This window comes from Carassius carassius, chromosome 1, assembly GCF_963082965.1.
Source record: "Carassius carassius chromosome 1, fCarCar2.1, whole genome shotgun sequence".
In the NCBI taxonomy this organism is placed as follows: Eukaryota; Metazoa; Chordata; class Actinopteri; order Cypriniformes; family Cyprinidae; genus Carassius; species Carassius carassius.
In genome coordinates this window covers 1661795-1676929 of record NC_081755.1, presented here as the reverse complement: position 1 = coordinate 1676929, position 15135 = coordinate 1661795, and the positions used below count along the sequence as shown (strand labels likewise).

At 39.6% G+C, this 15135-nt stretch overlaps 1 protein-coding gene across 4 annotated transcripts in view; it reads left to right on the top strand.

Moving 5' to 3' along the window:
* LOC132138271 (gastrula zinc finger protein XlCGF8.2DB-like) overlaps positions 1–13005 on the top strand; it is a 61160-nt gene extending 48155 nt beyond the window's left edge. For all 4 annotated transcript variants that reach the window (XM_059547665.1, XM_059547672.1, XM_059547682.1 and 1 more), the window contains exons 2-3: positions 7509–7643; positions 11663–13005. In XM_059547665.1, coding sequence (XP_059403648.1) covers positions 7559–7643; positions 11663–12687 — 1110 coding nt within the window. In that variant the 5' untranslated portion in view covers positions 7509–7558 and the 3' untranslated portion in view covers positions 12688–13005. The remainder of the gene's footprint in view (positions 1–7508; positions 7644–11662) is intronic.
* The last annotated feature ends 2130 nt before the right edge of the window (positions 13006–15135 follow it).

The window sequence follows — 15135 nt, the reverse complement described above, 5'->3', positions numbered from 1 at the left end:
CATAGAGTCACATTTTCAGCTAAATGACTCCCGACGCACATGGCAGGGACTAAGGACCATCTGTGACTTTGGAAATAAATCCTCTGCAGAGGTGAGAGCAGATCCGTCGCTGGCTGACAAGCTAAACACTTTCTACGGCTGCTTTGAAAACAATCTAAGGAGTGCGAGTCTGCCAATCAGCGCGTCAGGAAGCAGCAGTCAGAGCAGCGATCGTCATGTGATTACCGTGTCGGAGGACGAGGTTTGGAGGACACTAAAGTGGTGGCCTAATGGTTAGAGAGTCGGACTCGCAGTCGAAGGGTTGTGAGTTTGAGTCTCAGGCCGGCAGGAATTGTGGGTGGGGGGAGTGCATGTACAGTGCTCTCTCCACCCTCAGTACCACGACTTAGGTGCCCTTGAGCAAGGCATCGAACCCCCAACTGCTCCCCGGGCACCGCAGCATAAATGGCTGCCCACTGCTCCGTGTGTGTGTTCACTAGGGCTGCAACTAACGATTATTTTGATAATCGATTAATCTGTCGATTATTTTTACGATTAATCGGTTTATGTACTTATATTTTAGTTTTTCCCATTTTTCCCCCAAAGTAAATTATTAATAAAGGGTCTTTATAATTCAGCATAGATTTTTAAGAGATTTTAATAATTTTGCATTGTCAAACTCTTCTGCAATCAGAACACTGACCCATACTCTAGCAAATTTCACAAGGAGATTTCAAATAATGTTTTCACCATGGCAGTCCTTAGAGCTCCTTAAGTAGTTCCTGAACAAAGCTTATTAAGGAATCTTTCAGAACATATTTTCACGAAGAATAAGGATAAAACAGAATAAGATTGCAGTGCGTTGTATTTTATTATTTACTGGGAAACAGCTTTATAGCTTATGCTGAGAAATTGTAAACAATCCTTCGAATAAAGTGCCAATGGCATGAAACCTGAATGGAACTCACAATTTAAAGTAAAATCCATCAGAAGGTTGTCCAGAAAAAACGGACACACAAAAAACCTGCTGTGTGAAAAAGAGCAGTGAATACTTAGGAAAAAAAAGTGCATTTCAAATATCTTTAAACATTTACCTCTCTCATTCAGTCATAATTAGGCTGCACGACTGAATTATGAACTGGTAAACGACAAACTGATCACAGAACATGTTTGTAAAGCTTTAAATGTTAACTGTTAAAAAGCAATGTTATCAGCTTTTACGACTAAACATTTGCAAACAACATTGTACTGGAGAATCTGCACAAATGAAAGTCTTAGGGGCCGTTCACAAATCGCGCCTAAAAACGCGTGGAAAACGCTAGGCGCGCCGCTTTCTCCTTCTTTCCAAAGCGCTCGTGCAGAAGCGCCCCTGAGGCGTCTGCCTTTGCTAAGCAACCATGACGTGCTCTCTCCTTGAAGACGCGGAAATTTCAGCAAAGGATAAATGGATTTGCAGCTCAAAAAATCGCTTGCAGTAGCTCTGCTACTAAATTTATTTCAAAATGGGAATCCATATACAGCTATGATCAGCTGTTCCTTCATCTTGGCTGAGCTTTTAACGTTGTTACGGGAAAGGATGAAGCTGATTATTTAGTTCTTGTCACATGACCCGCGGTGCGCTTGCAGCATTCTGAAAAGTTGAAATGTTTTTAACTCGAAGCGGTGCGCACGCGCCTGGAAAAACGGGTGCGTCGCGACTGCGTCGCTTCCATTATACATTGGAAATAACAACCATGAGCGCGCAAAAGACGCGATATGTGAACGGTCCCTTAAACAGTTCAGTAGTGCAGAGTTTACAGGTTAATCTTTTTTGAAGGCTCAAAATAAAGTACTTCCACATCCTGCTGAATGCTGCAGAGACGCCGTTCGGGAAGCACGTGACATAAAACGAGGCCAGCTATTGGCTATTCGCTACTTCTCCTGTTGTACTGGCTGAGTAAATCCTCCGGTGGCTCATTACTGCCACACTTTGGTCACCGCAGATTTGAAATATGCACGAAATAAGCCGTTTATGGCAAATAAATTATTTAGCAACGAATCGATGACTAAATTAGTTGACAACTATTTTAATAATCGATTTTAATCGATTAAATCGATTTGTTGTTTCAGCTCTAGTGTTCACTGCTCTGTGTGTGTGCACTTCGGATGGGTTAAATGCAGAGCACGAATTCTGAGTATGGGTCACCATACTTGGCTGAATGTCACGTCACTTTCACTTTTTTTTTTTCACTAAAGCGAGTGACTGTAAGGAAAGCAGCTGGACCTGATGGGATTTCTGGCTGTATTCTGCGGTCCTGCACTGATCAGCTCGCTGGTTTGTTTACCGTATTTTCCGCATTATAAGGCGCACTTAAACAACCTTTAACTTTCTCAAAGAACGACAGTGCGCCTTATAATCCGGAGCACCTTATATATGGATCAAGGCGCTCTGTCAAAATGTTGACATTCCCTTTAACACAGCTCCATTTAGTGGATGCATAACGCAAACCCAGTCAAACGTTTGACTACGGTATCTTCTATTCTATGCGCCTTATAATCCGGTGCACCCTATATATGAAAACAGTTCTAAAATAGACCGTTCATTGAAGGTGCGCCTTATAGTGCGGAAAATATGGTACATCAATTTTTAATGAGTCTCTTGCTAGCTTCTAAACTCACTACACACATGACTGCGTGTCTTCGCACAGCTCCACATCTATAATCAAATTTGCTGATGATACTGTGGTTCTTGGCCTCATTCACAACAATAATGAGACCGCATACTCGGATGAAGTAGAGAAACTCACATCAAGGTGCCAGTGCCCGGTTGCATGAAACTCCTCAAGTGAGGGTTTCCCTGAGGGAGAAAAAATCCCTGAGGTAAGGGATTTCATTAAGAGCGTTGCAAGAAACCTCTTAACTGTCACCCTTACCTAAGTGTTTATACTAAGCGTTTCACAGTAGTTTCTGACAACATACGGCAAAGATCGCCGCGGTTGCTATAGTTACTACCTCTAACAGTAAACAGACCATAACGAACCACAAAGCCAAACCCTTGCTAAAATCACACTTGTATTAATATATTTGTGCTATGGAGAGTACAAACATAACAGAAAACAAAAAACGTAAACCAAACTGGACAGTGGACGAAAAGGCAATTCTTTTAGAAGAATTCACAAAAAGAATAAACATTCTCCAAAGCCGCTATAACCCATCAGTCACTCATTCGCACAAATCGAAAGCCTGGTAGGAGATAACAGAAAAAATAAATTCAAGAAAACTTGCTGTTAAGCGAACAGTAGAAGAAGTTATGAAAAGTATGAAAACATAGTGGTGAGTTCAATAAAAGAAATAGCAAACAATAAAAAAGAATCCGGAAAGACCGGTGAGTAACGTTCATGCTCGTGCCTGATAAATTGTATCAAAAAGGTATCGCGCTTGGTATGGAACAATGTTATTGTTTTGTTGTGTAAAGGAGGAGGGCCACCGCCACAAGACCTATTCGACACAGCGAAATTGGTACAAGATATATTAGGGAAGGATTCTCCTACTCTAGTCGATATTCCAGGCGTTCCCTTAAAGCAGTTCGGGAAGCAGGTAAAATAATGCAAATGAGCGCTACAATCTATACATATACATATATATGTATAAACTGCATTTCTTTTTTGTGTGCAGTTTGTAAAACATCTTTTGTTTTCGTAAGTGGTTATAATAATAATAATAATAATAATAATAATAATACTTTTCAGCCTTTCATCAACTATTCATCGTCTCCAAGGGATTATTACGATCATTAAAAACACGCCTTGGTATTTCCTCCTCTTCAATTAACACTAAATCAGCCATCGTATTTTGAGTTTAACATGACTTAAGGAAGCTGTTTTGGTCCCTTAAATTTATTAAGGTGAAATGGCCACTAAGGACTTTGTAGCAACGTTTAAGGGAACACTTAGATGATTAAGGGGAAAAACTTAATAACAGCCTTAAGTTCCTTAAGGAAACCCTTAGGGTTTTTTCTTGCAACCCAAGTTTCACTAAGGGTACCCTTAACCTTATATCTAAGGGATTTCTTAGCTTAAGGAGTTTCATGCAACCGGGCACAGGACAACTGTCTCTCTCTGAATGTGAGCAAAATTAAAGTACAACTTCAAGTACCTTGGTGTAAACATCCCCGAGAACCTGACTTGGACTACTCACATTCAAACACAGGTTTATAAAGCCAGGCAAAGACTGTACCATCTGCGACAGCTGAGAAAATTCAGGGTCTCACCAGCAATCATGAAACTTTCTATTCAGGGGCCATAGAAAGTGTATTGACGCAGTGTATCTCAGTGTGGTATGGGAACAGCTCCAGTCAAGACGAGTGTTGTGCGCTTAGCTGAGCGCATCTCCGGGTCTGCTTTCCCCTCTCTGCAGGACATCTACCTCAAACGCTGCAAAAGCAGAGCTGTTAAAATCATCACGGACTCCACCCACCCCAGTAAACATCTTTTCACTTTGCTGCCATCTTCCATAGCCTGATGGCAAAAACCGAGAGACTCAGGAGGAGTTTCTTCCCCCAGGCCATCAGGCTCCTAAACTCAAAACCAGCCTCTTAACATCTTCATGTCTCCACTTAATGTACACTTTATCAGTAAGCTATTCATCATTCACTACCTCAGATTGACATACTGACAGTGTCAACCTGTTTGCACATTTGCCTCTTGTACATCCCTGTGTATCTTAATATTTAAGACTACAGTATAATGCACATATGCACATTGTACACCCTGTGTATCTTAAAGGTCCCGTTTTTCGCGCTTTGTTGAAGCTTTGATTGTGTTTACAGTGTGCAATATAACATGTTCATGTTTCGCGTGTAAAAAAACACAGTGTTTTTCACACAATAAACTTATCTGTAGACAGCTGTTTTCACTGTCATAAAAACGGGCTGATGACTTCCTTGTTCTATAAAGTCCCTCCTTCAGAAATACATAAGGAGTTCTGATTGGGCCAGCGGTTCCTGTGTTGTGATTCGACACCAGCGATTGGGCTAGTTTTGAGAAGCAAGTGGGCAGGATTTGTTTTTGAAAAATGCTGGAGATGTACTTATAATCACAGGAGTGTTTTTACTGACGAGATGCGCGTGAAAATCGCATTCGATTTTTTTTGCACAGCCCTAACATCGTTAACAAAGCTAAACAGCGTTGCCCTTTGTGTAATAAGTTACAGAAACTGTTAAACGCACCAACTTAAATAATAAAATACACTTACCGGTTGTGGTCCATAAACAACGCCTTCTCCAGACAAAGAGGGAACTGCTCCATCTTTCAAGAATAATCTTTGTGTGAATCCGGCATTAAATTGATTGAGATTGAGGAAGCTGTCCTCAGCAAAATGTGCTGCACATAGTTTTACATGTGGATTATAATTTTCGGGAACAGAGTTAAACATAAATTGTAACCATTGATCTCCAAGTACAGCGTCCCTGGGAAGCCCAAACAAAGATGATTGGATGAAAAGATGAAAATAACAGTGTTTCGACGACATGGCGACAAACACAAACGCAGCTCTTCCTCTTCTCCGTCGGAACGAAACAAGGCAACGCCCTCTTTTTTGTGTATTCATGTGGGCGGAGGTTAGTCAAAAACTGTTTTAGGGACGTCATTACTGCAGGAACTAGAGGGATGTAGTCCAAACGGATCGTTTTTTTTTTGTAGGCAAATTCAGTTAAATAAAATATCTCGCTTGGCATTGAACTTTGAGCTTTAGAATTTTACAGATATTATTTATACTCTAACAACAACATTACACACTAACTAAAGTTTAAAACGGGATCAACAGTTTACTACAGTTTACTTTCATGCACATTATTTTGCGTTCTATATTTAATTATACAATATACATCTATTTTATATTTTATTTTTAAATTTTTATTGTTTACTTTTATTCAATTCTTCCATAGCTATATTTATGTATATTTTCATCTGTGTTGTATTCTTTAATAATTGCACTGTCCATGGAGCGGACCTGACTCACATTTTTTACTGCTGGTTATATATGCTCTATATAATTTTGTATGTGACGAATAAAAATCTTGAATCTTGACTTCCTTACTAGTGTGCTGACCACTGAACTAGTGTATTTACTACTGAACTAGTGTGCTGACTATTGCACTAGTGTGCTGAGTACTGAACTAGGGAGCTGACTTCATTACTAGTGTGCTGACTTCTGAACTAGTGTGCTGACTACTGAACTACTGAACAGGTTGGGACGGTGTGGGTTAAGAAATTGGCACTTTATTTGCGGGGCGGGTCACTAAAAACATCCATTTATGTTGTGTGGAATTTAGTGTTGGAAATTTAGAGGTGGAAATTTAGATTCTTTCAAGAGATTTGTTTATTTTTCAGTTCGTTCACCAAAAAGATTCGTTCACCTGATTTGTTCAGTGACCATTTCTTCATATTACACACATACGCCACAACAGGTGGTGGAAAAGAGTGTCTTGTGGTATGCCTTAAGTCAACGAATGTATTTACTTGTGACCAAAACTGATTTGGCTTTATTGAAGTGTGTGTATGATCACATTAAATAAATAGTCTAAATAAGTTGTTTTAATGAACAAAGCAGAAGGTTTTCTTGCATAATTAAACATTTTAATTGTTTGGTAAGACAGTTCATATATAATATATTCACATTAATAAATCTGGGATTAAACGTGGAGTTATGTTCTGTATGCTAAATACGAAAACAAGTGAATGTGCACCAATAACTGTGCTTTGTATCTGCTGATTACTGATCGAGATTCCATTCTTGGCTGACTGACCTGGTATACTCTCATTCATTTAATTCTCGAACGAGATGTATCAGTTCATTCAACTCGTTCACCTATGAGAAGATCGTATTCGTTCACTACATTCAACAAATCTCTTTGACAGGATGAAACCGTTCACAGAGCTGTTCACGAGCTGCACATGCGTTGCTAATAGCGCCGAGCTCGCACGCTGCTGTGTATGGAGGAACTTCAGTGAATGAGAAATATGAATCAATGGATTACATGAACAAGAATGATTCGTTCACCTAAAATATTAGTTCACGTAGTGTAATTCCCTATAGCCTATATTAAATATTTGGAATATATATTTTCATATTTTATTAGGTTCTTTGATAAGGTTGCAATAAGAACGTCTAAGCACCAACGTAACTTCCGTGATGTCCCCTATGCGCGGGTCGGGTCAAGAAATTTTACTTTATTTGCAGGGCGGGCAAAATAATTTCAGAAAAGTGGGGCCCACGGGTTGGAAAAAAAGCAGACCCGCACATCAGTAGTGCTGACTACTGAACTCGCGCATTGATGGAGAGATTTAGTTTGGGTTTATTTTGCTCTGTTCATTGTTCTCTTCTTACACAGAGAAAATCCTGAAGTGACTGAGATCCTTGTGACCCACTGATACTGAACTAGTCTGATGACTACTAAACTAGTGTGCTGACTACTGAACTAGGGAGCTGATGGAGAGATTTAGTTGGGGTTTATTTTGCTCTCTGTTCATTGTTCTCTTCATCTTAAACAGAGAAAGTCCTGCTGAAGAGACTGAGATCCTCGTGACACACTGATATAAAGATGGCGTTTATTAAAGAGGAGAGTGAAGACATCAGGATTGAAGAAGTGTTCAGTCTGAAACAAGAAGAGATTGAGGAACAAACAGGTTCGTTTCTTTCACAAAGCTCAACTCACACATTTGAAAATGTCCAGCTGTAAAGAAATTAATTATGTTTCAGTGTCAACTCAACTCAAGGTCCTCAGCTAAAATTTTGGGTTTTGCTAATTTATTCTGAAGAAAGATAAACATGTTTAGTGATGAAAGCAAAACATTTAATGCCATGGATGAATATTTACAAAGTAATCCAATATTTTAGTAGTGTGATTTCAGTGACAAATTACAAGGTGGTAAAAATGGCTTCATAAAGATGGCATCATTATAATGTTATTTTTACCCAGAGATTAGTAGGTCTGTTAGTAAAATCTGTTGACTTCAGCAATCTTTGTTGCATTATGTGGTAATGGTGAACATTTAAAAATTTGACTCTGAATCTCATGCAAGGCTCCAGACTAGCTATTGTTACAAGGAGCACTGTAGCCCCTGCCTGAACATTTTTAGGAGCACAAGCAAAACGAATTTAGGGATACACCTTGAATCAACCTACAATGCAATCTTAACTGTATTACTGACAAATACCTTGATAGTAAATAGACTTAACTCACAGAAATTACAATCTGCAGTATCTTAAGTTCAGAGAGTTATGACATTATTTATTACAGTAAAAGAACACATTCGTAGATGCAAAAAAATTATGTGGCCAGTACAAAAAAACAAGTAAAATAAGTTAAACGAGGCAATTGAGGGTTCATTATCATCAGAACACGTAAATAATTCTTGGTGTGTAAAATTGATCTACCTTGATACTATTTTTTAATGCTCTACTATAAAGAATTAGTGGCCTTGTTAACACAGTGGAGAAGTGGTCCAACAGGAAGCCCAGCTCCTCTGTGCCATAGTCTTATCAGCTCGTCTCTCTGCTCTGGCCAGGAATCTTGTTTTCTGTTTGAAATAAGATTATTTTGATTACCCCATTGGCAGATTATTTTGCTTATTTCAAGCAAAAACTCACCAAATGTAATTTTTTTCTGAAAACAAGATAATTTTTTTACTTGCCTAAAAATCCTTCTAGATTTAAGAATGTTTAGATATTTTGCCTGAAAAAAACCCCCAAAAAACTCTGCTTAAAGCATTTTTTGCAGTGTGGAACAGGAATAAAAGTCCCTGGTTCAGCTTGGAGGAGGGCCTCCTTATTACACCTCCTTATGTCCAAGATTGACAGCAGCACCTTCTGCTATTATGTCTCTAACCACCCTGTTTCAGTCCCTAATGATGAAAAACCTCTTTGGTGGCATTATAGACCCCTAAAAAATATATGTTTTCTGTAATTGTTGTGTACCTTTAAATGTTAATCTGGAATGAAATTTAGCCTATATTCAAGTTTATTTGTATATCGCTTTTTACAATACAAATCGTTACAAAGCAACTTTACAGAAAATTACATTTCTACAATATTTAGTAGTAGCTTAAAGTGGTCACTGTCAGTTTGTGCGCGCAGACGAACATTATTAACAGCAATAATTATATGATGCAGTCACACTTGTAGCAATATTTGTCAGTTCTGTTTGTTGTTTCAGGGTTAGCATCATTTGAGGTGCTCTGAGGGTCAGCATCATCTCCTCAGGTGTTCTGCATCCAGACTGGAGCTTGTGTAAACATCCCGTGGCAAAACATAGAAACAAAATAGAGACATAATTAGCATAGATGCTGATCCAACAAAGTAAAATTAATTAGTTTAAACCAAGATAAAAATAAGAATGCGCATTTGATCAGATACAACTGCAGTCACAATTTAAGAAATGCATTATTCGAATAATTGGTGAAAGAGATGTGTTTTTAATCTAGATTTAAACAGAGAGAGTGTGTTTGAACCCCGAACATTATTAGGAAGGCTATTCCAGAGTTTGGGAGCCAAATGTGGAAAAGATCTACCTCCTTTAGTGGACTTTGCTATCCTAGGAACTACCAAAAGTCCAGCGTTTTGTGACCTTAGGAAGCGTGATGGATTGTAACGTGGTAGAAGGCTAGTTAGGTACGCAGGAGCTAAACCATTTAGGGCCTTATAGGTAAGTAATGATAATTTGTAACTGATACAGAACTTAATAGGTAGCCAGTGCAGAGACTGTAAAATTGGGGTAATATGATCATATTTTCTTGACCTCGTAAGGACTCTAGCTGCTGCATTTTGGACTGTAGCTTGTTTATTGAAGAAGCAGGACAACCACCTAGAAGTGCATTACAATAGTCCAGTCTAGAGGTCATGAATGCATGAACTAGCTTTTCTGCATCAGAAAAGGGTAACATGTTCCGTATCTTGGCAATGTTTCTAAGATGGAAGAATGCAGTTTTTGTAACATGGGAAATATGGTTTTCTGTAATATAACACCCAGATATATGACTTTAGACGGATACACTGCTACTTCCTCTCGTTGCAAATTGTTATCTACAAGATTCTGTGTACTGTTTTTTGTTCCAATAAATCTTTGTCTTATCCGAATTTAATATAGTTTCATCTGGTCTCGTTGAGGTATATAGCTGAGTATCATCAGCATAACTATATGTATATATTTTCTAATAATATTACCAAGGGGCAACATGTATATCAAAAAAAGAAAGGGGACCTAGGACGGATCCTTGTGGCACTCCATTTTACTGGTGATAAATTAGATGACTCCCCATTTAATTAAACAAAATGGTAGCAATCGGACAGGTAGGATCTAAACCAGGGATGGGCAAGTTCGGTCCTGGAGGGCCACTATCCTGCAGAGTTTAGCTCCAACCCTAATTAAACACACCTGAACAAGGCAATCAGTGTTTTCGGGATTACTAGATAGATACAGGCAGGTGAGTTTTTATGAGGGCTGAAGCTAAACTCTGCAAGATAGTGGCCCTCCAGGACCAGAGCTGCCTGTCCCTGATCTAAACCATCTTAGAGCCTGCCCTTGAATACCTGTATAGTTTTGTATTCGATCTATAAGTATGTCATGATCTATGGTTTCGAACGCAGCACTAAGATCAAGTAAAACTAGCAATGAGATGCAGCCTTGATCTGACGCAAGAAGCAAGTAATTTGTAATTTGTAGTTGAAATTCTTCATACAGATAATTTTTTTTGCAGGAAGGAGCTCAATTGAGCAGAGACAACTTTTTCTAAAATTTGAAGGCTTGTGGACACGCATAACAAAGCCAAGACAGCCTTTCTACAGAGCTGTCCAGACCACGTGGAGTGGGCTATCTACTTACGATCCAAAGAGGGGAGACAGCTCTGTCTAGATAAGAGCTCAAAAGACAGCTACTTAAATCCCTAAGCAGGGGAGCGATCACTGAGCTAGCACATAAATATCCTCAGATACCTAGGCTCTAGGAAAAGGGGCCCACTCCATGATAGGGCTCACTGCAATGGCAGTAGAAGGTATCTAGCCACAGGTAGTTGTATTCAAATAAAGTCTAAGATCAAGTGTGATGTAAGCAGTAACCATAGCACTAGAGGGCTAGACACAGTTAACCTCGAATAGCAGTTCTCTCAGATAGGGCTGAAGATAGCCCAGGCTATAAAAGTGGGCCATCTATTTACAAACCTTGAAGGGGAGACGGCACAGTCCAGGCAAGAGACCACAATCTAAAAACTCTAAAAGGGAAGCGGTCTCCACACTGGAACACATCTAACCAGGAATAGCAGATTCCTAAACAAAGACTTCAGCACTTACTCGAGAACTTACATGAGCAAGTTTAGGCTCCATGACTCATCACGATGAGCACGTAACTCTGAATGTTTATGCTCTTTGCTAAGACAAACGCAAAATGAGAATCCAAATATGGAGGCACACATTCCCTAAAGTTCTGCTCATCTCGAGCGCTATCCGCAGGATCCATAAACCCTAAAAGGTAATCTCAACTATGCAAATCCATGTGATGTGATCCAAACATCATAACATCATTGGTGACGCACGTACCAATCACACTATCATACACTATTTTACCTTCCTAGATTGGCGAAAGTAAATATCACTACATTTGCTTTGTGGCTTCAAACTGTGACATAACTTGTATGTCTTTTTTTTGCTTTAGACCTGTTGATGCTGAAAGAGGAGAATCAAGATCTGAATGAAATGGAACAAACAGATCAGTATGAGAAAAACCATGCTTTAATAACTGGTAAAAAATCCACACAGACTAAAACGACATCTTTACAAAAAAGGGCTCCGAAAACTAAATCTAACAGCTCTTTCACCTGCCATCACTGTGGAAGGAGTTGCGGTGAAAAACGAAAACTTCAAATGCACATGAGAGTTCACACTGGAGAGAGACCATTTCCCTGCCAACAGTGTGGAAAGAGTTTCACTCAACAAGGTGCCCTTAACAGGCACATGAGAACTCACACAGGAGAGAAGCCTTACACATGCCAACAGTGTGGAAACAGTTTCACTCAAAAAGGACACCTTAAAAATCACATGAGAACTCACACAGGAGAGAAGCCTTACACATGCCAACAGTGTGGAAACAGTTTCACTCAAAAAGGACACCTTAAAAATCACATGAGAACTCACTTGGGAGAGAAGCCTTTCACCTGTCAGCAGTGTGGAAAGAGTTATACACAGAAAAGCACCCTTCATACCCACATGAGCATTCACACTGGAGAGAAGCCTTATACATGTGAGCAGTGTGGAAAGAAGTTCTCTGGAAAACGAAACCTTAAAATCCACACGAGAGTTCACACTCAAGAGAAGCCTTACCCTTGCAAGTATTGTGGGAAGAGTTTTACACATATGTGCACCCGTAATTACCACATGAGAGTTCATACTGGACCAAAGCTGTTCACATGTGACCGTTGTGGAAAGACCCTCACAACAGAATTTAGCCTTAAGTGTCACAAGATTAGGCACACTGGAAAGAAACCCTTCAAATGTGATCAGTGTGGAAGGCGTTTCATACGTAAGGTAAGCCTTAATTACCACATCAAGACTCATTTAGCAGAGAAATGCTGTAAATGTGCTCAGTGTGGAAAGAGTTTCAGTCATCAAGGTAGCCTCAATTCCCACATTAAAAAACAACACACTCGAGAGAAGCCTGTGGGAAGAGCTTCTCACAAATAGAAAATCTTAAGATTAACATGAAATATGTGTGGAATCGTGAACAAACTCGCATGAGATTTCACTCAGGGGAAAACTATTATGCCATCATTGTGCAAAATGTTTATCAGTCAGAGGAAACCTGAAGATTCACAGAGGAGTTCAGACTGGAGAGAGACCTTTCAAGATCATCCTGGAAATAGAGTGTGACTGTGACAAAGCTTACGTAAAGAAGCTATTTTAAATCGCCCAACATTTTCACTCTGGAGAAAGGCCTGTTAACTTTGATCAATAGAAGTCATGAAAGTGAGAAAGATTTTTTGTGGTTGTAGAGAATAGCCATATAATAGGTATCTGTTTGAAATTAAGACTATGGTCACACCACAACTGAATGTATCTGTTTACGGAATGGCACAATGCCACCAAACAATCAAAATTAGAATGTCTACTACAATTTTTAAAACTATGGTAGACAGTCAAATGTGGATACAGGAGATCATATATATATCCACATCCGACTGTCTACCATAGTTTTAAAAATTGTAGTAGACATTCTAATTTCAATTGTTTGGTGGCATTGTGCCATTCCGTTTACTGATAACTTTTCAAAATGTTTAATTTCTGCCTTATGCCACAATGTAACTAAATGCTTATAAATAAAATGGAGAACTGCATGAAGTAATGAACATTGCACTGAATTATTTGATGCTTATTTAGTGAGAGAATGCACAGTAAAGATGTTTTAAGTTTACACTTAATTTACACTTAATCTGTGTTCTTTAAGCCATTTTAGGTAATTTTTTTTTTTTTTTTAGAATTATGTATATTTATAATCAATTGCTAATCAACATAGAATTTATTACAGTATAAAATATATTTTCTGCTTCATTCTGTGACAAGAAGCCAAATCTGATCACAAAAGCATGTTATTTACAAGTGTTAAAGGAATAGTTAACCAAAAAATGAAAATGAACCCAAACCGTTGCAGTCTTATCAGTCCCATTATGTCAGTGGATGGGAATCACGACTAAAACATACAATGAAAAAAAATACACATACAAAACCGAATTAAACCCTGTGGCTCGTGACAATACGTTGATGTGTAAAGACACAAAATGAAATAACAGTATTTATATCCTTTTTTTTTTTTACCTCTGATTCATGATTCTGATTCAAACTGTTAGAGCTCTCCTGAGCACGTCCTCTTATAGACAATTGTACAATTGACCATTGATAGAGTGTCAATGGTCCATTTGAGAGATAGGTGGCAGTAACTTTTTAAATCTGGGGGAAAAGAAGAGTTGAAGACGGTCCAAAAACAACTAAGATGGGAGATTAGGAAAGGAAAAGACAGTTACAGGAAGAAGTTGGAGTCACGCCTCCAACAAAACAACATAAGGGAGGTTTGGAGGGGTCTGAAAACCATCTCTGGTCAGAACAAAGTCAGTGGCAGAGGCTTTGTTTCTGGTGACTGTGACAGGGCAAATGAATTAAATCCTTTTTTCAATAGAATTGATTCTACCCCCTCTCCTCCCACTTCCAACCAGACTTCAGACCTGTCGGGAGTTTCTTTACCTCCCTCTAGCAGCCTCTCTCTGACAGTCAATCAGGTGAGGATGGAGCTAAAAAAGATCAAGGCAAGAAAGGCACTGGGCCCGGATGGAATCTGCCCCAGAATGCTTAAAGATTGTGCAGATCAGCTCAGCGAAGTCATCCTGCACATCTTCAACTTGAGCCTGAGTCTGGAGCGAGTTCCAGTCCTTTGGAAGACTTTGTGTGTTGTTCCAGTTCCAAAAACTGCACATCCCAGGGAGCCCAATCACTTCAGACCAGTTGCCTTAACTTCACACCTGATGAAGACCTTGGAGAGGATTGTACTACGACATCTGAGAACCGTGGTGAGTTCAGAACTGGATCCCCTACAAATCGCTTACCAACCAGGCATAGGGGTGGAGGATGCCATCATCTATCTTTCACACAGAGCACTATCACATTTGGAGAGCACTGGGAGCACTGTGAGGGTCATGTTTTTTGATTTTTCCAGTGCTTTCAATACAATTCAACCATCACTGCTCTGGGAGAAGCTATTGGGGGCTGGTGTTGACCAACACCTGTCTGCATGGACCATCAGTTACCTCACGGACAGACCACAGTATGTGAGGCTCCAGGACTGTGTGTCTGATGTGGTGATGAGCAGCACAGGAGCACCACAGGGGACAGTGCTTGCTCCTTTTCTCTACACCCTGTATACAGCAGACTTCAGGTATAACAAAAGCAGCTGTCACATGCAGAAGTTCTCAGACGATACTGCCATTGTTGGGAGGGTTGGAGAGGAGAATGACCAGGAGTACCGGGAGGTCATCGGGGACTTTGTCAACTGGTGTGAGTCAAACCACCTTCACATCAACGCCAGCAAGACTAAGGTGATGGTAGTTGACTTTCGCCGGAGGCCACCTGGTGCTACACCGGTGA